Source organism: Schistocerca serialis, chromosome 1 (assembly GCF_023864345.2).
Source record: "Schistocerca serialis cubense isolate TAMUIC-IGC-003099 chromosome 1, iqSchSeri2.2, whole genome shotgun sequence".
Taxonomy (NCBI): Eukaryota; Metazoa; Arthropoda; class Insecta; order Orthoptera; family Acrididae; genus Schistocerca; species Schistocerca serialis.
This window is the reverse complement of record NC_064638.1, coordinates 578,949,125-578,976,171: the sequence shown is the minus strand read 5'-3', so window position 1 is coordinate 578,976,171 and position 27,047 is coordinate 578,949,125. Positions and strand designations below refer to the sequence as shown.

At 39.9% G+C, this 27,047-nt stretch overlaps 1 protein-coding gene across 1 annotated transcript in view; it reads left to right on the top strand.

Moving 5' to 3' along the window:
* Positions 1 to 27,047, top strand: part of LOC126416680 (sodium channel protein Nach-like) — a 126,200-nt gene that overhangs the window by 85,600 nt on the left and 13,553 nt on the right. Inside the window, exon 8 of the mRNA XM_050084520.1 lies at positions 26,582 to 26,635. Within this exon, the coding sequence (XP_049940477.1) occupies positions 26,582 to 26,635 (54 nt within the window). The remainder of the gene's footprint in view (positions 1 to 26,581; positions 26,636 to 27,047) is intronic.

Below are 27,047 nucleotides of genomic sequence, written 5' to 3'. Positions count from 1 at the left end.
GATGCCAGCACAAGAACGGACACCACCAGGAGACATGCCCATGCAGGAACCGGATGACCATCCTCTGTCAGAGCAAATCTACTCGCCTCCTCCTCCAATGGATGCCGACACATCGCCCATGTCTTCTGTCATATCAACTGGACTTGCCGCAATGGGCAGATTGGTGCATGGGGCCCCAGCAGATTCGACCCCTACATCTCCTGTCATCTCGACCCGTTATCATCGGGGACACTTCCGTCCGTACGGGAAGCCTCCTCCTCAAGACTTTCCGGCGAGTCAAACAATGCCTATGGATGTTAGCCATCCCCAGGACAACTCCATCAAGACCAGTGCAATAATTTCAAAGGGGGGAAAGTGTTGTGACTCGCCGATCATTCCAAGCGCCGCCGCACAATTACGCGCATCCTCTACATGCAGCGCTGTCTGCCAGCCATGCGGCAGCTGCGCCACCTAAGCGCCAGCCGAGCAGCGGCCACTAGACTGGGACTCAGTGCTCATTCGAATGCTAACGTGTACACATGTCTTGCTTATCAACTTACTCTGTGACTTATATGTGTTGTGTTGTTCTGAAATATATGTGTTAAACTTGACGTTATAACAATGGGAAGTTCAGCTTTCTAATGTATTAAATTTTAACTGACCCAAATCCATAACTTGACAACAGTGATTGCTCATCATGGTTGGAACAGAATTGAAATTGTTGTACAACTGTACCTGCCTCCATTATCTGGGTATAGCCTAAATCTGAACTAATGGATGGTTACTATATTCATCACAACCTATTCTGCCAGTGATGGCTGTAAGGCTCCCCATCATTGAGTATGAATATGCTATCTATTGGAGGTGCTGATGGCTATCTATGTGCACCTGTGTGTTGTGATTAGCAGTATGCAAGGAGCATTTACACCAAGTTCCCACTCCGCTATTATTTCTGAGGAGACTCACCAGGTGTGGTGCTGAAAGGATCGGTAAGTGAGGACATGGTGTTTGATTCAGCTCTCACAGTACAGCATGTAAGGTGTGGAAAAGCCAAATGCAACCAATATTCTGGATTGACTTTTTGTACAGCTCTTCTTGTGATGCAGCCTGTCTGTTTTGCTTTTCCAAACTAGGTACTGCACCAGATCTTGGTCCCCCCTCACCCCACCCTCCCCCCGTGCTGTTTCCAGAGACTCAAAAAAAGTTCCTTCTCTGCGGTGGCAGTGAGTGAATAGAATGCATTAACTCACTCTGTCATGTGATGTATTATCTTTCCTGTAGTGCATAGCAATCCTTAAAGTTAAGCTGTTGGAGGAGATTTTCCACTAGTTTGGCTTCACCTGTGTAACACAACGTGGCCCACATAGCCACGGAACCACTGGTCATGAATCCTCTAGAATACCACTGTTGACATCTGGCTCTATGCTGCTTTGCCACCCCTCCTATCAATGGTGAAAGTGGTTCAGGTCAGTTGGCTCACCAGCTACACCTTTCTTGCTGGGCCCTGATGCCCCAATGTCCTGTCCTCTGAGTTAAATCCATTCCCTGTTGCTCCAGTGCTCATAATTTCTACATTAATTTGTACTATTAAAAAAAAAAGAAAAAAAACATACAGGATGATTCTTACAAACATTTAAATATCCACAAAGTGACATAGATGACACTGAGACAAGTAATTTAATGTAAGATACAAGGGGCTACAGGTGTTGGGAAATACCCCTAAAAGGAGACAAATATTGAACATGTGACATCACCAGATGATGTACCTTGTCACATGTGAAGCGATTAGGATTGTCAATTCCACCCTCACCAGTAGGGACAGTGCTATACATCACTCCACTAGGTTACCCTGTTTTCCAACACCTTTTTTAAATGAGACCTGTTTGAAATGTATAAGCAACAAAATTATTGCCCTCACTGTAACCAAGCAAAAGCTGTTTTTATTTTATGTGTACTGCATTTTATCCCCTCTTTTCTTGTACACAAACTTTATTTAGTAAAGAACACGGGTCATTCACTACTAGTAATGCAATTCAGAAGCTCATACTTCTTTACTTGTGACACAGTATGGTAGATTTTTGTTGTACTGCACTTTGCAATTAACCAGCAGAGACTGCGAGACCTGTAAATTAATATTACCTCAATGTAAACACATCATTCTCTAATGTAATGCAAAAAAATCCTTACTTCCAGTCATAAGACTCAAGCCCTGAACCTTGTGCACTAAAGTTGTTCACATAGTCTGGCAGTTTCGAGTGACAAGAGGAAGCAGTGTGGTGCTGTTGGGCAAGACTCACATGCCCCTTTCATCATTGGACTTACTTGGAGGTGCTTTGCCAATCTTCTTCTCAGGATAGTCAGCTGCAATGATCTGCCCAACTTCCTCTCCGATGATATGATCCTGTTTGGAGGAATTTTCTCTACTCTTAAAGTGATCGCATGCACTCAGGATACTTTTAAATCAACCGTACTATATTTCACTTCCAGAAACAGAACACCACATAACAGTTTCACATCAATGAATCATATTTCATAAATCCAATGATTCCCAGGCCGTCATAAGCTGTTGATTACTTTTACAATAAATACTGTTCCAAAAAGTCTCTCAAGGTTCTCCCAAGTCCACCATCCACAACTCTAGAGAGTTAGTAAGTAAGTAAGTAAGTAAGTAAAAGTAAGTGTCTTTTCTTTTCTTTTACACAATTCAACTGTTCACAATAATGACTGACGTAGCACCATCATGGAGTAAGGCATGCTTGCTCCTAGTGCTGGTCATGTAACTTCTGTGATGAGTGAGGCAACCAACTATTCACCTTGTGGCATTCTCTTGACACACGTCAACCCTGCAGACACAAAAAACCAGTGGGAGGTAGACACTCTCCCATTTCTCATGCTCATATGTAAAACATTGGGTGTTTGAGATGGTGGAAAGTGGAAGGTCTCTAGAATTTGCGTCGAAATTCTCGAGCCACAACATATCCCTTCCCTTAGCTCAAATACTCGATATTTTATACATATTCAATATGTACATTGACATCATACTTAATAACAATCCACTTCTTTGAGATATTCAGTTACTCCATAATTCTAGATATATATGTATTTTTCATAAATTTTGAATTTCACAGGTTAAGCTCCCTCTTTCAGTTCCACTCGTAAATTCCAGGTGTTGTGGACCCTTAAACATTTTATCCTTCATACCGGTTCCTGTGAGATCACCAAAGTTAAGCGCTGTCGGGCGTGGCCGGCACTCGGATGGGTGACCATGCAGGCCGCCATGTGCTGTTGCCATTTTTTGGGGTGCACTCAGCCTCATGATGCCAATTGAGGAGCTACTCAACCAAATAGTAGCGGCTTTGGTCAAGAATACCATCATAATGGCTGGGAGAGCGGTGTGCTGACCCCACGCTCCTCCTATCTACATCCTCCTCTGAGGATAACACGGCAGTCGGATGGTCCCGGTAGGCCACTCGTGGCCTGAAGATGGAGTGAGTACCTTTAATCCTTCATGCTACTCCTTCCTTTGTTTGTATGGTCTAGTGCTATCCTATACAGCTTTCTGTAGTCTGGAGGAACTCTAGTTAAAATAAAAGTGTTCCCTTCTTGGACATTTGTAAACCTGAAACTTAATGATGTTCTTTATGCATAGAATTCAAATTTACCAGACTCATCCCTTTAAACATGTGACTTCTGTCACAATACTGCCCTTTTTCCCTTTAGGAACAGTACTTATATCTTACATTGGTTGATCCTAGGAGTACACTTTCTCCTTCCGTGTTGGTAGGTACACCCCTTTTAACTTCCTAATCTATGGTATGGGTCAATCCCCTTCTTGGTGCCCCTGTCCGCACAGTATAGGTCAGCCTCTCTTTGTTCTGCCTATCTGCCCTTTTTTCCATTCACTAAAATCTGGGAGCACCCTCTCCCCCTCTTTTATCCTTTGTGAATGGACCCCATGGTTCATTGCCCTAGTATACACCTTCATGTATACTATCACTAAATATTATCTGGTAAAATTAAAAATCTACTTCAATCTCCAATATTGCTCATTAATACTTCATTTTGTATCCTAGAGTCGTCCTTTACTTTTCAACCTCTCTACCATACCTCTAAATACCATTCATTACTTAGTGTATATACTTAGGTTATCAAAGGGAATATAATCTTTACTTAGGTTATCAGAGGGTCCCACTATTCAACAAGTTGTCAAGTCATTCTTATTTATATACATATATATTTTTAGAATTTGTCACTATAGAACCATCACCTATAATACCATGTGCTCATGTTTTACCATGTGCACGTACTTCCCCCCACAACATTTGATGTTCTTACAAGCTCTCAAACTGTACTTTTCTTGTTTGTGTCTTTGTGTTTCTTTGTGCGTATGTTGATGTGTGTTCATGCAGCATGATCCTTCGGCCTACTTATTTGAAATAAGTTGAAGGTTGCAGAAAACCATGGAGAATGAGGAGGACTTCAGCGATAGAAGCGTATGTATATGGAAAGATAGACTGGTACTCAGTAGTGAAGTAAGAAAGGAAAAAATAGAGATGGTTGCTAAGATCTAAGGAGTAAAAGAAGATAGCCCCAAAGACAGGAAACCCTTCCCCCCCTTCCTCAGGATCCCCACTTCACCAGTACTTGAGTGAGAAGCCGGAGGAGTATGATGTTAAATGTCTCCTGCAGAACAGACATTCTCACCTTCACCTTTGAAGTCCCTGAAGAAAGAAGGTATCGGCCTTCTGGTTATCCAACTTAGCACTTCGGTCATCTAATCTAGCATTCAGTTCTTGTCTCTGGTTATCTAATCTAGCATCCAGTTCTTGTCTTTGGTTATCTAATTTAACGCTTAGTGCTCTAATTAAATTTGCTACCTTAGTCCAGTCTGGCAATTCCTTTGATACTGTCATTACAATGGCTGGCTCTGAAGTTTCTCCAGCTTTCTGAATATTATTCATCTCTACTTTTCTTTGACCTCATCATCATCTAACCTAAATTACAATATTGTGTACAATAACTACACCTACAGTTGATTGTCCCAAGGTTCTTTCAACTTTACCAAACAGTTATTGGCTTTTGCTCACCTGTCATAGAGGTCTAGGCTGCATCGGTAAGCAGGCATAGAATCGGCATCAGTGAACAGCACAGGCACCAGCAGCATTGAACAGTGATTGCAGTGTCAGTGTCAGCAAGTAGATGTGAAGTCACCAACGATGAACAGCAGTTGCAGATGGTGACAATGGGTGGTTACCGCATTGGCGTCGTTGGCAGGATACTGCGTCAATGTTGGGGGCTGGTTTCTGAATCGGCGTCGGCTGTATCGACATGTGTGAGGACTGCTTACTTCCCTACACCAAATCTTCTTAGTCAAACTATTCTCTACATCTCCTTTTGTTTGGTGCTTATTAACTTTTTCACCCCTTTTTTCTTTTAGGCAGAATCCAATTCTGCATAACAGTTTCTTTGTCTTGTTGCTATCAGCTGCTATGGCAACTCAGTGTCTTCATATCTCAATTTCTGCCATAAAATTCCTCCTTTTTGAGTCCTGTCACAGTCACCACATTCTGGCGGTTTCCGGAGATTAGAGGAAGCAATGTGTGCTGATGTGTAAGACTCACATGCCCCCTTCATCATTGGACTTACTTGGAGTTGCTTTGCTGATCTTCTTCTCAGGATAGCCAGCTGTGACGATCTGCCCAACTTCTTCTCCAGAGATATGATGCTATTTGGAGGAATTTTCTCTACTCTTAAAATGATTGTGTACACTGAGGATACTTTTAAATCAGCCATACTATATTTCATTTCCACAAATAGAACACCACATGACAGTTTCACATCAATGAATCATATTTTGCAAATCCAATGACTCCTGGTCTATCAGAAGCTATTGATTACTTTTACAGTAAATACAGTTCCAAAAAATCTCTCAAGGTTCTCCCAAGTCCACCATCCACAACTCTAGAGAGTTAGTAAGTAAAAGTAAGTGTCTTTTATTTTCTTTTACACAATTCAACTGTACACAATAATGACTGACATAGCATCATCACAGAGCAGGTGCACTTGCTCCTGGTGCTGGTCATGTAACTTCTGTGACAAGTGAGGCAACCACTTGCCTGCATCGATCAACTGTTCACCTTGTGGTATTCTCTTGACACACGTCCACCCTGCGCACACAGAAAACCGGCACAAGGTAGACACTCTCCCATTTCTCACACTCATACATAAAATATCAGGTGTTCAAGATGGTGGAAAGTGGAGGGTCTCTAGAATTTGCATTGAAATTCTCAAGGCACTACAGTTCACTGAGAGTCAGACAACATGAATACCTGACTTGGGTTGAGACGATCATGTGAGATAGAATGAAGATGTGGCCCCATGTGTCTTATATTAAATCAGTTTTCTCAGCATCAGATACATCATTTCAGAGTTATTCAGTCATTAATAAGAATCACCCTGTATATGTGATTGTTAGAGTGTTAGTAGGTAGTATTATATAATTGGTTAGTAACCACACATTATCATTCTCTTTTAGTCAAGTGATATTTTAAGTTTATGTACATGCTTCACATCATGCAATTCATGTTCCAGATTTCTACCTGGTTTGGATGCAGGCATACTATGCTGAACAACCTAAATACAAACATCATTACACAATAAATAGTCCTGAATCTCTTGGTGTTGACGGAAATACAAATTTACCTTCATTAAAACCCCTTGTCCAAATCCTTCCATGGCATGGACACCAACTACTCTATACCAGTGCAGGTACACCATAAATATGTATGTAAATCCTCCTCAATAACCTTCATCCAAATGCTTCCATGGTGTGAACACCAAGTATTTTACACTAAACTATTCCATCTTTCCTGCCATCCAGGACCAACCAACAAAACATGTATTAGTGCTCATGATACACTGAGTAGCAGAAACTTTCCCAATTCTCCTAACACTCCACTTTTCTTCAATTATTCCTTAGACTTGCACTTCTACTGTGGAATCCTCATAATGCCCTTACTTCACAACAAATCCAAAACCACCTCCTTCATTCTCATTAACCTTCTTAATTATCTACACTGTTTGTGGAGAAAGAATATATACATGATCTCCTGCATATGTTACCTTATGACATGATGAAACATCTCTACAGAAAAAAAGTAATGATCACTTAACACAATTATAAAGACATTTTCACATACATTTATTATCTCACTGTGAAATTTGTCATAGCAAAACAAAAATGTACTGATATCCTACAACTACTCATTTTCCCAAAATTTATATCACCTTGTTCCTAATACTCCTACCCATATATGCACAAAATAATTACCTCCCGCTTGCACTTCAGTTACACTCCTGGAAATGGAAAAAAGAACACATTGACACCGGTGTGTCAGACCCACCATACTTGCTCCGGACACTGCGAGAGGGCTGTACAAGCAATGATCACACGCACGGCACAGCAGACATACCAGGAACCGCGGTGTTGGCCGTCGAATGGCGCTAGCTGCGCAGCATTTGTGCACCGCCGCCGTCAGTGTCAGCCAGTTTGCCGTGGCATACGGAGCTCCATCGCAGTCTTTAACACTGGTAGCATGCCGCGACAGCGTGGACGTGAACCGTATGTGCAGTTGACGGACTTTGAGCGAGGGCGTATAGTGGGCATGCGGGTGGCCGGGTGGACGTACCGCCGTGAATGGAGGGACGAATGGAGACGTGTCGTCTTCAGCGATGAGAGTCGCTTCTGCCTTGGTGCCAATGATGGTCGTATGCGTGTTTGGCGCCGTGCAGGTGAGCGCCACAATCAGGACTGCATACGACCGAGGCACGCAGGGCCAACACCCGGCATCATGATGTGGGGAGCGATCTCCTACACTGGCCGTACACCACTGGTGATCGTCGAGGGGACACTGAATAGTGCACGGTACATCCAAACCATCATCGAACCCATCGTTCTGCCATTCCTAGACCGGCAAGGGAACTTGCTGTTCCAACAGGACAATGCACGTCCGCATGTATCCCGTGCCACCCAACGTGCTCTAGAAGGTGTAAGTCAACTACCCTGGCCAGCAAGATCTCCGGATCTGTCCCCCATTGAGCATGTTTGGGACTGGATGAAGCGTCATCTCACGCGGTCTGCACGTCCAGCACGAACGCTGGTCCAACTGAGGCGCCAGGTGGAAATGGCATGGCAAGCCGTTCCACAGGACTACATCCAGCATCTCTACGATTGTCTCCATGGGAGAATAGCAGCCTGCATTGCTGCGAAAGGTGGATATACACTGTACTAGTGCCGACATTGTGCATGCTCTGTTGCCTGTGTCTATGTGCCTGTGGTTCTGTCAGTGCGATCATGTGATGTATCTGACCCCAGGAATGTGTCAATAAAGTTTCCCCTTCCTGGGACAATGAATTCACGGTGTTCTTATTTCAATTTCCAGGAGTGTATATCACCCTGCTTGTCTCCATATTCTATACTTCTCATGACCTAAAATTGGACCTTCCTCTTCTTCGCTCTTGTTCATCCTAAGTGCACTCTCCGTCTCCTTCATCCTCTTGTTGTGCATTCTGTCCTTCCAATTCATGTTTTTGATGGCTCATCATCTCTTTTGCTGCATGACCTAGTGTGCAAATAATTAAACAATCCTATTATACTCTCCAGTTTGCTCATCTTCTGCATCACTATTATTTTAACTTGGCACCTCAGTGTCAACATCTTCCTTCTCCTCCCACAGCAAGGTTTCCCTCATATTTATGAATCATTTACATTGACTTGGCTCAATCCAGTTTCTTTTGCATGTCACCAGTCATTGCTGTGATGGATCTCCAGTGTGATTGTTATTTTGTGGATTCAGTTGTCTGATTTCAATTATCTCCCTGTTGTTTATTTCTGTCTGGTTCTTGCCAGTTTGCTATGAAATATGGCCCATTGTTTGGTTTATAGAAATTGCTTGCTCCTCTATTTGCTGAGTAAGGGTTCAATGGAACGCACTCTCCTGGCTGTCTGTTCACATTGTTCCTTCTGTTGTTATTCCATCATGATGGTCTGCAAAAGTTATTGTGAATATTATTATTCTCTTGTTCGCTCCTTCTCTCTCATGTTTGTCTCTCATCAAATGTGAATTCTAATTTGTGCAACACATTCTCGGAATTTCAAAATTATCACCACATATACCAGTCAGTACTTGTTGGTATCTAATCAGTAACTTCATGTAGATAAATCTGATGATTTCACTAGCACTACAGGACATGACTAGGAACATGTTCTTTCTCAGTAACATGTTGAAAAACAATACTGGCTCCTCTGTCTTGATGCCTCAAAATCTTTACACATTGCTATCTTTTGCTTAAATCAAACAGTGGAAACTCCAGGTAGGAATATCAACAACACAGGAAAAGACAGAGTGCTACTTTCTGTAAAGAAGACACAAGTTGCAGACAGTTTAATTGTGCCTGTCTGCAACTTGTCATGCCTTCTTTACTGTACATAGCTATCTGTCTTTTCCTACATTGTTATATTTTGCTTAATTCATTCTTGTGTTCCCCTTGACCAATAGATCATATGGAAGGCTTCCCTAAACTCCCTGTAAGATGTGCAAGTAAGTCTGATTGGCATCATCCTTACCACCATGTCCCTAAAAATGGCTCTAAGCACTATGGGACTTAACATCTGAGGTCATCAGTCCCCTAGACTTAGAACTACTTAAACCTAACTAACCTAAGGACATCACACACATCCATGCCTGAGGCAGGATTCGAACCATGTCCCTCTCTAAACGTGTACACAAAAAGTATTATTTATACTGTAGTATAATCACAATGGTGGAAACGACTAATCAGATTGAGAAATCCCTGTCTTGGGAATTGAGTACATTCTCACCATCCTTATACACCTGAAATTATGTATGGAAAGGAAGCATTTGAAATCAAACACCTCTTCCTCACTGGCACCTGTCTTAGTTACTGTTGGTTATACTCTGTTCTCTTCCTACCATCTTGCATTTGTTGTGAACTCATTACTGCAGCTTGCCCTGGCATTAAAGTCATTTGTTTCTCATGTTTGAGTCTTCCTCAGTGGCATACATTTGTGTTTCCTCCTCATGTATGCCTCTAATCCTAGCACTCATGTTGCTTGTTTTCTGTATCTGCCAATGTATTGATTTCTTCACTATTGTTCCATTTTCAATTGGAGTAGTAGCAACTGAACTTCTTTTGATACTGCAGCTGAAGCTGTGTTTGAACTGTCTGACCTCATACCTCTTGTGCAAATCTTGCTCCATCAATTCATGATAAAGTGACACTAGCTGTCCCATAGTTTCATCTAATTTGCTGATAATACATTCTGCAATATTGTCTATCTCCTGTCTTTTCTGTCGGCTTCTCCTGCTATTAGTGCTTACTGCTAATCTTCTCAGGGTCTTGCTCTATGACTGGAAGTTATTCTAATTGAACATTCATTACTTCCTGCACCTTTTTTGTCTCCATAGCCATTCTTTTAGATGCTTGGACTTCTTTCCTAAGCTCTGTAGCTTAGTCTTTTGCGTCCTTCACTACATTTCTGAACTCTTTCATTTCTGCAGCTATTATCCATTTTTCCCTCATTTATTTTATAAATGTTTTAGTTTCATCTCTGGCTTCTTTCTTTATTTCTTCTGATCTTGCCTTCATTTCTCTTCTTGTCCTTCCTGCTTCCTTTATTGCCACACTACCCTCTTCTCTTGCCTCTTCTGCAATTTTCCTACTTTCTTTTGTTTCTATCTTAGTCTTCTCTGATTCTGCATTGGCTTCATCCCTTGCCTTTTTTACCCTTTCCATTGTTTCTTTCCTAAGCTCTTCTAATTTTTGTGTCAACTTCTTGATGCCCACTTTCCAAGCCTTACTGATTGTCTCGCCCATTTTCTTCAAATATTCTGAAATAGAGCAATCTGTGCCTTCCTGCTGATGATATCTTCTACTTGGAGTTGATACCTGCACTGATACCTGAACTGACTATGAGAGTGCAGTGGCACATCTGGCCTATCACTCTTCCACACTTCCTCACTATCATAACCCACATTGCCTCTTAATTCCATGCTTTCTTCTCCCCCTGTCTCATTTTGGGTGTACTATGAGTTGCCTGTTCCATTGGAAAAATGATGTGCTTCACATCTTCCCTATCTTGACTTTGCTCTGTGTTTGTTACTTGATTAACTTTGGCCTGGCCCCTTGATAATCTTCGCTGGCTTCCTGTTTCCACTCAAACCATGAACTACTCGAATATGTTTGAGAAAACCTAACACAATAAAGTGCAAATAAAAACAATGCCTACCACACATATAAGCTCATCCAAAAGTTACCATGTTGTTGTCAACACCAATTTTTTTTCCACTGGATGTGGGACAGAACTCACAAAACAAGGGAAAAGCTGTAGGAAAGGTAAATCTGTTGAGTATTTGTGCCGGAAACTTAACTTAATATTGCAAAAATACTGTTCTAATGTATTTCAATATTCTGCAATGAAAAACAAATTTCATTGACTACATTTCTAACTTCATTGCCTCACAAAAGAGCATAGAAATACTAGAAATCCTGACAGGGTTGCCCATATATGCAAAAGCCCCCCTTAATATTAAAAATAGAGAGTAATGATGCTAGCTAGTTACCTTTTTAAATCTCTGCCCAAGGAACCACACTAATTCAACCATGCACAGTGGCAATAATAAACAATAATTTTTGTTCCAGCAATGGATCAATGGGTGGGTAATAATTACAAAGTTCAGTCAATTATGCATTCCAAAATGCCTTCACAAAAGAAGACAAAGTAAATATTCCAGAATTCGAATCAAGAACAGGTGCCAACACTAGTAATGTAGAAGTAAATATTCTCAGAGTAGTGAAGCAACTTAAATCACTTAATAAAAGCAAGTCTTCTGGTCCAGACTTTGGCTTGATGAAAGATCCATACCCAAAGACTGGAAAGTTGCACAAGTCAGACCAATATTCAAGAAAGGTAGTAGAAGAAATCCACTTAATTACAGGCCCATGTCATTAATGTCAATATGCAGCAGGATTATGAAACATATATTGTGTTTGAACATTATGAATTACCTTGAAGAAAATGGTCTACTGACACTCAGTCAACATGGTTTTAGAAAACATCGTTCTTGTGAAATGCAACTAGCTCTTTATTCGCATGAAGTGTTGAGTGCTATTGACAAGGGATTTCCAGAAAACTTTTGGCACTGTACCACACAATGGCTTGTAGTGAAATTGTGAGCTTATGGAATATCACCTCAGTTATGTGACTGGATTTATGATTTCCTGTCAGAGAGGTCACAGTTCATAGTAATTAACGGAAAGTTATCGAGTAAAACATAAGTGATTTATGGCATTCCCCAAGGTAGTGTTACAGGCCCTTTGTTGTTCCTTATCTATATAAACAATTTTGGAGACAATCTGAGAAACCGTCTTAGGTTGTTTGCAGATGACACTGTCATTTATCGACTTATAAAGTCATCAGAAAATCAAAACAAATTGCAAAATGATTTAGAGAAAATATCTGGATGGTGCAAAAATTGGCTGTTGACCCTAAATAACGAAAAGTGTGAGTTCATCCACATGAGTGCTAAAAGAAATTCTTTAAATGTCAGTCACATGATAAATCAGTCAAATCTAAAGGCTGTAAATTCAACTAAATACCTAGGAATTACAAATATGAACAACTTAAATTGGAAGAAACACATAGAAAATGTTGTGGGGTAGGCTAACCAAAGACTGTGTTTTATTGACACGACACTTACATAATGTAACAAATCTACTAAGGAGACTGCCTACACTATGCTTGTCTTTCCCCATTTAGAATACTGCTGTACAGGGTGGGATCCTTACCAGATAGGACTGATGGAGTACATCAAATAAGTTCAAAGAGGGGCAGCACATTTTATATTATTGAGAAATATGGGAGAGAGTGTCACAGAAATCATACAGGATTTGGGCTGTACTTCAATAAAGAAAGGCGTTTTTTGTAGCGATGGAATCTTCTCACGAAATTCCAATTACCAACTTTCTCATCAGAATGCAAAAATATTTTGTTGACACTGAACTACATAGGGAGAGATTATCACTATGATAAAATGGGGGAAATCAGAGCTCATACAGAAAGATAAAGGTGTTCATTCTTTTCACGCGCTATACAAGACTGGTATAATAGAGAATTGTGAAGGTGGTTCAATGAACCCTCTGCCAGACTCTTAAATGTGACTTGCAGAGTATCCATGTAGATGTAGATTTAGAAGAATTCATAGGTAAGTTAAATCCATGTGTTTATTAGCACTAACTGACTTCCTTTAAGCAGTGTCAAGTAATTTGGTATAAACTTACTCCGGAAGTAACAACAATAAGCAAGAAAAAATAAAGTTGAAATGACTTATGGCTGGAACAGTTTAGGAAGGAAAGTACACAGTTGTAACTGAAGCTCTCTAACATATTAAATTTTAACTGACACAAATATGTCATTCAACAACAGTGACTGCTTACCATACTTCAAACAGAAGTGAAACTATTGTGCAACTGTGCCTGCCCTGTGGCCAAGTATAACCTGAATGTGAAATTGTAGAGGGCTGCAACCTATACTGCTAGTGCTGCCTGTAAATCTCACCATCACTGGAGTGTGAATGTGCTGGGTGTTGGAGATACTGATGGCTCGTTAAATGCACCTGTGAATATGCCGCTGCTGCAGTGTCCTCAGGTGAAATGTGAACCAGAAGTCTTCTGTAAAAAGTCTCTTCCTGAAGTATCTTGACTGAAATATTTCCCAGCTGCCTACAGAATCCAAATTGTCTCTACCGAGCTGGCACAGAGGCCAGAGTCCTCTCTGCAAGTAGAGTCTGACGCCACCCTGCTCAGTGTAGACTCTGAAGTGTCTACCAAATGGAGAATCTGAAATTTCAAAAAAGGCACTGACCACATCAGTACTGTGGATGTTTCCTGCATCTCAGGAAGCTGTTGCCAATCAGAAAAGTAATGTTATTGTCCCACTGATGACAAAATTAAGCTGACTCACTGTGTTCGCACCATGCAGCCCTCCCATTCAAATGTACTGATACCTCAATTCCACAAACTTGCATCTAAGAATTTTATGTTAGCCAATCTAGCTGTCTTATTTTTGGTGCCTTTGGTATGTTGTTTTCTAGTGCATGAATGTAAAACAGAAAAGAAAATGCTGGACTGGACACCAAACAGACAGCCAAATCATGTAACTATGTGTATTTTTAGAAAGCTTTAAAAATCTGTATTTCCCCTAGAAAGTTCCTCCCAAGAATGGCTCAAAACAAACTGGCTTTGTTTTTAAGCATTCTCCTACTGCCAGAGAAATGATGTCCATAGCAGCAAAAATGTTAGCTGAGGGCACGTGGCTGACAATGACTCTCCAGGGAACAGGCAAGCAGCTATCTCCCCTAGAAAGCTCCTTTAAAGAATGGCTCAAAAAACTGTCCATGTTGTTTAAGATCCTCCTTTCACCCAGGAAGTGTTTCACAGGTGTCTGAGGCAGTAAAAATTGTAGGAGATGGTGCCTAACTAATGACAGCTCCGCAGGAAGCAGGCAGCTCACAGTGGCTGCCTACACAATGTCCGTCCTGCCTACCTAAGCCCGGCACCTGAGACCGGTGTTTCTCCTGCCTCCTAAGCTAACTAAGGGTAGGACAGTTCTTCCATTGAAACGTCCTGTCTGCTCTTCAGCTGACACAATTCATTGAAATCATCTTAGACCATACTTGGTATGCAGGCTAGGAATATCTACAAGTGCAGAGATGAATGAAAAGGAAGAAATCATCCATGCAATCAGTGTTGTATTGTAGTTGAAAACGAACATCCATTTCTGCTGTCTCCCTGATTTTGATGGGATTTCATTGAAATTTAATTAATTTTCATATCAACTGACTTTAATTTGCATATAAAAATGTGGCTAATTTTCATAAAAATGAATTATGGAATGAAAAGAAACGAGGTATACTGCTTCGATGCTTTTAACAGTTTTAGTCCTACCTACTTCCCTACTTGGTTCCAGAATCAGTGAATTAAAATTAATTTCTTCTAGTAATAGCTGTAATATTTACATGGTATTATTATTGGTTAAAGAATTAATATTGATATCAAGAATTATTATTATATTTATCATGAAAAACCATTTTTCCCCAGGGTATTTAATACCCATTGCTACAAGCAGTTGTTGGAGATCGAATTAGAAAAACATGTTTACTTGCACATGAAGATCTGTATACACCCACAATTTTAATATGTTGCTTTCCCATCTATAGTTTATTGCAGAAAGTTATATGACACCTAAAGAACTTTCATCTATAGCACTGTAATCACTACCACTTATTGTTGACACTGCATAACCACTAAGCTTGACCTCCCTGCTGAAGGCTGAGCAAAGACCCATTGTTAATGGGTGTGTGGTGAGAAGACATCAGTGCTCAGTAATGACTAAAATATCTGGTTAATTGATACACACTATGGGGTGCAAATCATTGAGCTTATTTACTTGGTTTCTAAAGTTTTGGTGGGTAATCTTAAAACTGTATAGGGATTTCTGGATCATGTCTCTAGACATTTCTGTCAGTGTCCCTGCTCCACACTAATATATTCATAATAGCTGAAGCTGATGGCATCACAGTCCATGGCATATTGTTGGTTCAGAGCTGCTTGGTGGGAGCTTGCTGTATTGTTGCATTTGGACCTACGGGTTCCATTATCGGTGTGTGACTTTCTGATCTCCCTGCTTTCAACAATATTAGATCTGCTCAAGACACAGGACAGGATTTTCATTACATTATAATGTTTAAGTTCTTTTGACATTGCACAAACACATGGATTGGCATTGAAATTATTGCAGTATCTGAGATGTATTACTGAGAGACAGATCATTTCTCTACTTCCAGTTTTGGGGATAAGGTCTGAGATTTCTCCTCTCTGATGTTGTTCAGGTGAAATTTTTTATGTATGTAATGCTCCCTGCAGAATCATTTACTTTTGACTGTGCTTTTTTTCTTTAATTCTGAGCATAGGTTGTACAGTCATTTGTTTACCTTCATTACTTCTAGATATACAAACTACCAATATGTGAGGTCATATGTAACTGGAACATCAATTATAAGCACTTTCTTCAGTGTAATGCCATATAATGTGTCTCTTAAACCATTTATTAAGTTTTGGCTGTTGTTTTCAGTTACCTAATTTTTTTCCTGTTGTGACATTCACCTGATTTATTTCCTCATTGATTGTCTTTGGTGCCAACGTATGCATTGCTACACTGGCTGAAAAATGGGGTGGGGGTGGGGGGGGTGGGGGAATGGAAGTTCAACACTAACTACTTTAAATGATGTAGTCAACAGGTATATATTTGTGTTTCACAGTTCTTTACTTTCACTGCTCACAGCCCCACATTAATACACAGTTATATGGCCAGTGCAGTATTGTTTAGCTTTTGATAAGTCTCATTAATAGGTTGCAAGCAAACATCAACATACTGCTACAATAGTTTACTGTTGAACATCTACGAGCAGTAAAATCCTAACCACACAGTTCTTGCTGCATAATACGGTATGTACTGAACAGAAATTGTCATTGTTTTAGCACACAGCCTATTACACTTATTTCACAGTTAAGGGATGCATTGTTGTTGATCTAACCAATATGGGTTCCTTGTCTGAAATGCAGCCGTGGACTGACTGTCTCGAGACCAAAAATTGGGCCCTTTGTATCCTCACAATAAGAGGCACTGAAACTACACATTGTTTGATGTTTAATTTACAGAAATTACAATTAAAACTTAAGCCATTAAATTAACTGAATACATCAAAAAATTCCATCTTTTTAACAGTTTCTTCTGCTACAAGAGTTAGGCCAAGTTATTTGTTTAAATGATGAAATTAACAGATAATATTATACAAACATTACTTTTGACAAAACTATTAATTACTTTGGAATTAATTGAGGGATGGGTTTGCTAAGATGTTTTCGAATAGAGGCAAATAGTTGTTCCTGCAAATGTTTATAATGAGTACAGAATTTATATTTGTTTATAAGTCAACAATAGAATTTAAATTACAAAACACCTACTGATTTCACCTTATAACAAAAGACATTAACTAGGAATAGTCAAAATAAATTAGAAAATCAATTGCACACATAAAACTAAGCGCAAAATTAGATCTGGTTTTATATTCTTTAAAACTGAGAGCCAACCTTTCTCTGTTAACACACTTAAGTACGTTAACAGTAATTAGTCAAAAATGAAAAAATGAATTTTAAGGAGTCAGATGACAAAACAAGAGGGGAAGTAAAAATATCCCAGCTTGCTTTGTCAGACTGTGATATAATAACATCATCAGAATCAGATATTGTACTGCAGTTGGTATCTGCCCTCCATAAGATATCCTTAGTTTTTGACTTAGGATACACATATCCTGCACATTTAACATTTATATTTTTGTTCAGAATACTTGACAAATTATGTCCCTGACATTGTTCAGAATTACGTACTTAACAATCATTTAATTTTGTAGCTTCAAGGTTTTTACATACTGGTAATGATTTTTGCTTTTATTACCTATTCTGGTAGAATTTAATGATTTCTTGGCTTGATTAGCACTACTTTGTTTTGTGGTGAATGTTGCTCATTTGGCACATTGTTCACAAAATTCATTTATGTACTGCATTGTTTAATGAAACATAAAATTATTCTGTCATTTTTCTGTCCTTTCCTCTAAATTTTGAAAGTGCCTTCTAAATTATGAAATTTCAGCTTTAAAGGAATATAATTCTCACAGATGCAGTTGGAACAGCTATGGCTGGTGATGCTCTTGATAGTCATGGGACATTACTAGCAGCTTTTACTGATGGATTGGTGGAGGAGACAGACAATCTTTTGTAGTAATGCATATGCATTTGTACTTCCAGACAATTATCCTCCGCGTACAGCATACTCAGTTTAGACTATAAAATGCTAAAGGCTCTGGAAAATCATCTCACAGCCCATTTTATTGAGCATCATAATATCCCAGAGATTAATTAACAAAAGTTAAATCAGTAAATTAGTATGGAAAAAATCATGAAAGGTAGAACTTTGCGAAATCCATTTACATTTCATTTTTAGGTAGGCCTGTCTTCTATTTTTATCCAGATCAAATGTAGCATGAAGCTCTGAAGAGGATACAGAAAGAGCTTCAGAAACATGAGGTTGAAAGAAAACGTATCAATTAAATTGATGTAACCTCAGGACCGCATGAAGGTACAACAACCAGAGGCTTGAGCGGCATACCCTTTCCATCTAAGTGATGCCTAAGTTAAACTCCAATTAAAATTACTTTTGACTTAAGTTCTTGTTCTGGCTGCAAGAACACACAGTTAATAATGAATACAACACTTTATTACTTCAAATATACTGCTACAGAAAAAAACACTTGTCACAGAGTAGCTGCCCTAAGTCCTAGTCACATTAGCTGAAGTAAACATCAGACAGAGTACAAGGCTTGCTGGGCCCGACTCTAAACGCTGTTAGCCAGCCAGTTGAGTGAAATATGGAGAGGAGAGGCTGTGCGTGCATTTGAGATTGGGGGCTCTGCTCGCCGGAGCACCAGCAACTTCTGTGGTTCACTGTGCAACTGCGCGTCTGGACGTGAGTGTGGAATCTTAAGTGGGTCTCTGTGCCATTCCCCCTTTGGGGGGCAGAATGTCACTGATTCTCCAAGCCATGAGTGGATGCCTGTGATGTGGACATAGTGCTCACATCCATGGAAGCCTCAGAGGCATGAGGGGAGAGTAACTCCTGGTTTGTGGAGACCTTGGAATATGGATGAAACTGGCCAGCATGAAGAGTGCCCAACACCCTTTGTGTGAGCATGAGATGACTGGACCAACACCAGGCCAAGACAGGATCCATGGTGATGTCCAGCAGTGGTAGGAAAGGTGGGGGTGTCTAAACCACATGTTGAGGTCAAGTAGGAGACATCAAACTGGCAAGGGGTGTGTTCATTGGCTGGAGGGGCACCAGAGCAGCTTCCGCAGGCTGTGACAGTGAAGACTCATCAGGCAGTGCTGAAGCAGGCAGAAAATGAGGCTGTAACTCTGATGTATAGCAGGTACTGAGTGACTGGCACACCAACAAAGATGGTGGTATGGCCAGGAGGTGTGTGTGGCTGCCCACCTGGAATTGGAGCTGATTTTGGTGGTGCCAGACATTGCAGTATCCCATGGGGAGAGTGTTGACTGGATGTCCAGTCTGGCATACAACAATTGCCATTAATGCTGGGGGCACTGACCAAATCCATGTGCCCAGACTGCTGTCCCTGGTGGAAAGTGCAGTACTGTGGACAGGATGGTGGGTGAGAAGGTGGGTGGAGGAAGTGGAGCACTGTTCATGACTGGAGCCTGTGGAGAAATGCAGTAGGGCTAAAGCATCCAGTAGACCATCAGGAAAAACAGTAACGCCTCCTTGGTGTGAAAGTTCCACAGATATTGTTTTCATTTCGGCCTTAAAGGTGCAAACCATGCATTCAGCCTCCCTGTTGGATTGGGGGTGAAAGGGAGGGGAGCAAAAATGTCAAATACCCTAGTGCACACATAATCATGAAATGCCTGGGACAGGAACTGAGGTCCATTATCAGAAATGAGAGTAACTGGGACACCTTCCACAGAAAACTATTTTGAGAGAGCCTGAATAGCAACCATGGTAGCACTGGACCACATATGGAAAACGTAAAAATCCAACAGTGACAGTCAGCCAACACATTCAAAACCAGACCTACAAAATCCACATGGATGCATTCCCAGGGCTGGCTTGTTGGAGGACATGGGAAAGCAAAGCCTTAGAAGCCACCTGCTGACTAGTGCACTGGGGACACACAGCTACCAAATGCTTCAGTTCCCAGTCATTGCTTGGCCAGTATACATTTCTGCAAACCAAGACTTCAGCGCAGGAAACACCACAGTGGCCCTCATGCAATGGCTGTAAGACCTCCTGCCACAGATTCCTGGGAATGACCACCCTGTGGTCTGCGTCATACAGGGAGAGGAGGAGGACTCCATCTAAGACTGAGAGATGATGGCACAAGACAAAATAGTTACAAAGCAGATTGTAAGTGCAGCCCAGAGGATCAGATGACCAACATTACTAGACGAGATAGATGATCTGCTTGAGGACAGGGTCAGATGTTGTATCCTTGGCAAGCTGGGTACTAGGGATTGGAAAACTATTTATCGTCTGTTGGGACCTGACATCCAAAAGGAAACAGATGAGCTCCTCTCTATCAAGTTCAGGTTTCAGACTAACGGGCAGCCTGATCCATCACATACAAGTACAAGCTAGGTACTACCGCAACTCCGGCTCTGTTCTTACATGACAGGCTGCGTCACAAGATGGCACTAGCGGAAGAGATGCCAATGAATGTCACAGTTCGCGTCATAAACAGGCTCTGTGTTTGTGGTAACATTACGTCATTAAGGCTTGTACATAATTCTAGAGATTACTGTATCACATAAACGTATACAAAACTTATGAAAGCTGCAGACCTACACAATTGCACATCTGCCTGATCACATATAAGACATATTGAAAAGCAAATGCAAATTTCATGAGAACTGCAGAATTACAAAAATGTACGTCTGTCTGGTCCTATACATAAAACGATCATACATAGATATTTTATGGGATCTGCAGGGTTATACACAGTACATCAGTCTGGTGATATATGAAATCTACCGAGAGTACATACAAATTTTAAGAACGTTACATGGTTACACAGTGCATACCCGTTTGGTCATATATAAAAATACCAATAAAACAGGCCATGGCGGCTATAAATATCCCTTGGGGAAATACCGAATCTGTGAAATGTTACACAGATGGTGGAAGATATCACCCAGTAAATTTCTTGGCTGTGTGGAGGGACACTTTTGTTCATGGCATGTCGGATGAAACGCAAATAAAATATGTTAAACGGCATTTGGAGGGAGACCCACAGTGTTGGCCTAATGTTAAATGTAGTTCATGTGAATTGTATGAAGGGTTCAAAAAGTTTTTTGAATAAATTTTGGAGCGAGGCAAAACAGATGCAGATCCAAAAGGAATTCTTAAACAGGCCAAGTTACAGGTATGGTAATGGGATGATGAGAGATTTTTGCAAGTGCGAACTTGGCAAGCTTATGCGTGTGAAAAATCCGTTGGGGGTTTTAACAGAAATCACCACATTAAAAAGGCAATTACCCAAAAATTTGCAATGGGATCTTGCCCATAGTCCATGTGATTCCATGCACGAATTTGTGGAATTTGCAGAAAAATTAGAGAGGGCTTTGAAATTCAAACCTCAGAGCAAACTGGGTGGTAGTTATCAAAGTGGGAATCCAAATAATCATCACCAAAATAATAAACGTGAGAGAAATCAAAGCAATTCTCAGGGAGATAATAGCTGGAACGAGCAGAATGGTTGGAGAACAAACAGGAGTGATAACTTCTGTGAATGGGATCTGAGTAAAGAATGCAGATTTGACGGGAGAAATTCACGTGAAGTGCAATCGTGTAACAACCGGTCAGGAAACTGATGTTCACCACATCTCAGATCTGGGGATGGTGATCTAAACAGGTGATGAAAAGGACTGTAGATAATGATAATGGTAGAAATGTTGATAGTTTTGTAGAAAGGCAACAAATATGTATTTTGGAGTATGCTAAAGAAGAAGGTTATATAGGTGGCTCTTTCATAAAAGCAGGCGCAAACAGCAGAAGCATAGATCTGTGAGAGATTTAAGTAAAAGTAATGGGAATAAATTTGCAGGGAATGATGTAAGTTATGAATTTGTAGTGAATGAGTGTGTGAATTGTGATGAATTGAAAGATTCAGTGGTTCAAAAATAAGTTAAAAAGGAGATGAATTTTGTGAAAGCAAACTGTGTGGAGAATTCTGAAGAGGTATTAGCAAACAGTAGCAATTGCAGTAGGGAAGGTGTTGTAGTAGAAAGTGTTTGTGAGTTGGCAAAAAGCATCAATGTTCGTGAAGGTGGCATTGCTTTGGTCTCACCAGCTACAAGTGAGGGTGATTTTGTCTCAGCAGAAAGAGTTACAAAGGGAGGCTTAGCATTGGTCTCACCAGCAGTTGAAGCTAAAAATGTATCTGCGGAGGTAGATGATTTCTGTTTAAAGAAGCAGAGTAATGGTAATTTATGTAATGATGTAAAAGCTACTGGTATTGAAACTTTGGAGGAAGGAATTTATGTGTTTCTAGTCACGAATGAAGACGAAATGAAACTTATTGATGAATATGTGGATCTAAGATGTTGGTCAGAGTATGAATGTGGGAATGCATGTAAAGTAGGAACAGGGGTTAATCTTGATGAAAAGTGTATGGAAATGGCAGTGTGTGCTGGTTTTTGTCCTATCACAGTGGAATGTAGCAAGTCTGGATGTCCCAAAATTGTACAAGACAGTAGCAGCAATTTGTGTAATGTAGTGGTGGAGGATAAAGTTGTGTATGTTTTGGTGGGGAAAAACAGTACAGTTGTGCAGGCTGTGGATAGTGAATTGGTGAAATGTGTGGAGGAACTAACAGAAAACTTAGAGAGGGCTGAAGTAAATAGTGTGGATGGTGATAGTTTGTGCAATGAAGTTTGTACAAATTGGTATATGAAGAAGGAGTGTGATTCTAGTGAGACTGATAGGTGTTGGTACGGTAGAGTGTTATGGTTGTTGCTACCATATCTGTGGAAAAGTGAGAAGTTTGAAATTGCTAAGGCTATATAGAGAAAGGGCAGAAGTGAAAAGCTGTTCTAATCTGTAATTAGTGGTAGTAAATTTGGAGGAATAATTCATATATTTATTGGGGATTCATTAGGAATTTGTTAGTTTGTTTTGACACAGTACTTGTGCAAAAGGGGGGAAGTTCATGCACTGAGAGTGTGTGGAGGTCAGTGACCTTGTGGATTTAAGTAAAATATGTATTGATATATGCTTTGTATAAGAGTGTGTGAAAGAATTTAGTGGTCAATTTGAAGGGCATTACAATTGTAATTGTAAATGCACACAATTTTTGGTGGAGGTAGGACAGATTGATTACAGTCAATTAAATAGAACTTGTGGGAGTTTGAGCTCACTATGATTCAATTGATTGCCTTGTGGCTTTGCTCCTAAAGTATCGTTTTCAGCTGGAGGGAATCCTTAGCAAGGATGCTGGTTGGTTTTGGGAAATGGTTTGTTGAGGGCTTTATACTTTTGGGTTTCGTTGTAGACAAGTTTGTCATGATAAATGGCGGAGCTGAGAATTCAGAGGCAGACATGATTTCTGTGAGGCACTTGGCCAAAAGACTGATGTGAGTTGATCAACACTTCGTGCTAAAATCTGTATGAGCATTTGTAGTGTGACAGAAAAATTAGTGCAGGAAGGCACCTTAGCACTGAGTGAGTGGCACAAGAAGTGCTTACAAAATCGTGCATAAGCAAAAGTGCATTTAAAAATTTTATTTCTTGTCCAAAAAATTATTTATGCATAACTGAAATGCAGGCAGGCTGTTTCGTTCATAATTTTTGTTAGTTCAAGTTTACTTCAAAATTCATGCTAGATTATGCATTGAAATGCAGGCATTTATTTAATATGCTGTTTCATTCATAATTTGTGTTAGTTTAAGTTATTTCAAAATTCATGCTGCTCACACACCACTAAAACAGAATTTTGTAAACACTATTGGCCTTGCATTTTAATCACTTAATTCTGTTGTTTTAAATTTGTTTTATATGTACTTGTATGAACTGAAGGGTGCTACTTCTGAACATTCTGGCAAGCCAGAATGTTAATAAGTGGAGGTGTGTGAGGTAACTGGCAATTTGTGGCACCCTGGAAATATTATAATTTCGGAGTTGGCATGGTCGCGCAGGAGTCTCTCAGTGGGCCACGGCCCAGCAGCAACCACGTGGCGCTGAACGTTAGCTGAGCATGAAGGGTAGCCACAGCACATGGTCCATCAGCCGCATGACTGGGAATTCCATGGTGATGCTGTGTCGATGAAGGAGACATGCCAGGAGTGCCAAAGATGGTGGACTTTGTGAAAACATAATGGCAGACATTTTGCAGTTCATGCAGAAATTAATAATAACCAGAGGAAACATGGTACCTTAAAAAGAAACATGTACGTTACCATTATTTGCCCAATGATTCTGATGGTGTAATCAGATTTTCAATATCTTTATTTGTTTAAAGTTTTGTATCAGACTGTAAATTATACAAGTAACACCCAGGAATGAACTTCCAAAATCTAAACGGTTCATCCAATTTTGTCAATCAACATGTCTTTAGAAAGCTATTAGTGTAAACCTAAACTGGTATAAATTACAGGCATGAAACTTTAATAGTACATGAATTATTGGAGGTCAAAGTGGCCGATTACTATCGACCACGTCAGGCCATAAGTACTCCACAGTTACACGAAAAAATGGTAGCAGCATGCTTATAAATATATTTATTCATCTATGTCTTTGTTTATATCTGATATACGCTATTCATGAAGAAATTGGTCAGTCATTTACTGTGTTTTAGAAAGCACAGAGACGTTAGGCTACTGGTCTACTTTTGCTTGCCATTCTTTTGATATTTGTCTATTTAATTTGCTTATGTATTTAATTATGTGTGGTAGAGCGTGTTTATGGTTCAGCCATAGGAATATTTATTTAATTTCAAGTTATTTAAATGTAAATCCATTATTTCAAATGTGTTTAAAAATGTTTGTGAGTGTGTGTTGGCTTGATGACATGACGGAAGCACTATCGCCAATCACTGTACTGGTTATTAAGGGAGGTGACTACTGAATTGAATGGAGAGGCAGTTTGGAAGAGAGCGGCATGAGGGACCGTATGAGAGAGGACACGAGAAGTGCTGGGCATGATGGCACAATGGACACAGGGTCGCGAGAGAGACTTGGAGAGTGTGGAGCGGTTTGGGCGTGGTCGCAGCAGATACAAATACTTTGGAGTGCTGACTCGTGCACTTATGAGATTTCCGTGGCATCTACAGTGAAGATGTAGTGTGCATTTAGAAATGAATATCTTGTGAGCCATGTTGTTGTTCATAACTAATTACGTGAAGTAGGAATCTATTGTTTCCCTGTTAATCAACGTATATTTTATTTAATTGCTGGACCATCGACACCAATAAGTGTTTTGCAGAAGTATACCACATTCTCAAAAGTACTTCTACTATCGTACTCATCATTTAAAGTTGTTAAGATAGTACCTGCAGATTTTATTTAATTGCAATCTTTCATTTATAAAATTCTCAATTGCTGAGTGATAGGAACCTTCGACCATTCGATTCATGTGTGTATTCATATTGTATACTGTACACTCATCAGTATTTGGCTTGTAATGTGGCAACTATGTATCCCAGCCTCTAGACAGTGAAACCAAACAAAACTTTTTAATATTTCAACTCTGAGCCTGTGGGTGCGTAGTTGAGGGCCACCACATTATTTCTTCATTATTATTATTTGAAAGCACGCAGATATAACAGCAATATGAAAAGGATAGCTTGCTACTCACCACATAGAGGAGTTGTTGCAGACTGCTAACCATTTAAGCTTTCAGACAAAGAAGTCCTTCTTGCAAAACAGAATGTTTTATATGTTATATTCGTATAAACATGACTGATACACACATGGGTACTTTCTATGGCTGCTGAGAATGAGTCAGTCCCCAATGACTGGAGACAGTAGACATGTGAGTGTGAGTCATGCTCGCATGAATGTATGTGTGTTTTGTTTCCCAAGAAGGACTTTTTTGTCCAAAAGCTGCCTGTTTACAACTCAGTGCCTCTTCTATGTGATGAGTAGCAGCCTATCCTTTTTGTATTGTTGCTATGCCATACTGGATTTTCCATTGTTTACTCTTGCACGTAACATGATCACAAAACAAAATTAAAGTATGTAGTGTAGTGAATGTTGACTGCAGTTTTTCTTATGATACTTGGAAATTTAATACCAGACTAGACTAAACTCATGATTTTGTAGAGTAACAGACAGTCATTTCTAGAAATACAAGAGAATTCTGCAATGAATAAGAATTCTGTACTTCAGACTCCACAAGAGATGAATCCCCACAAACTGCCCCTTCTTGAAGATGCTTCAGGCTCTGGTAGAGTAATGGACATACAGATTGCAGCAGCATATACAATTAAAACTGTCTAAAATTAAAGGTGGGAATCATACAGATAAGGTACCCAGATTCTGGGTGGAATGATGTGGGAGGACAGGAGTGGGAGTGCAAATACTCTGTCTTAGCCCCACTTGTACACACTTAAATGCAGATCTCATATTGAAAATAGTGGGATGATACACATACACAAGTCAGTATTTCTAGAGATAACAAGAATCAGACATAAAGAATGAAATATGCAATGAAATATAATTTACCTAGCATATCTTGCATAAATTTTTCTGGGCAATTAAGTAATATGTCTAGCCATACTATTTATCCCATACATAAAAGAATTCTACAACTTTAAAGTAAATGCTTTAATACTCACCATCATCACAAAAATGAAAAGTAAACTTAAAACTAATGTAGTTTGTTTTAATATTGCAGGAGACACCAGGCAGTGTGGGCTGCTAGATGTTAAATGTCTTGCTGAACACAGGCGTGAGTAATATAACATTTGGTTGCAACTTGTCTGCTGAATGACACAGAGATTTATTCTTTGGCACAAGACACTTTAATCCTACATATTACACAGTCATTGTTCCTGCTTCTTTTTAATATTTTCTTTCTTGGTTTTAGGGAAAGTGAGGATGCTAAATGCTGGAGAAATATAAGAAACAGTTAAATTTTTAACAACGCTGTCTGCTTTGTAAATCACTTTCCTCTGACTTTCCTACATATTATTTCTCAGTACCACAAGTAAATCATTGGAAATGGTTCTATAGAGTGATTTTTTTCTTTTCTGCATCTATGTTTATGTCAATACTCTGAAAACCACTGTGAAGTGCATGGCAGAGGGTACATCACATTTCACCAGTTATTAGTATTTCTTCATGTTTCTGTTCTAAGCATT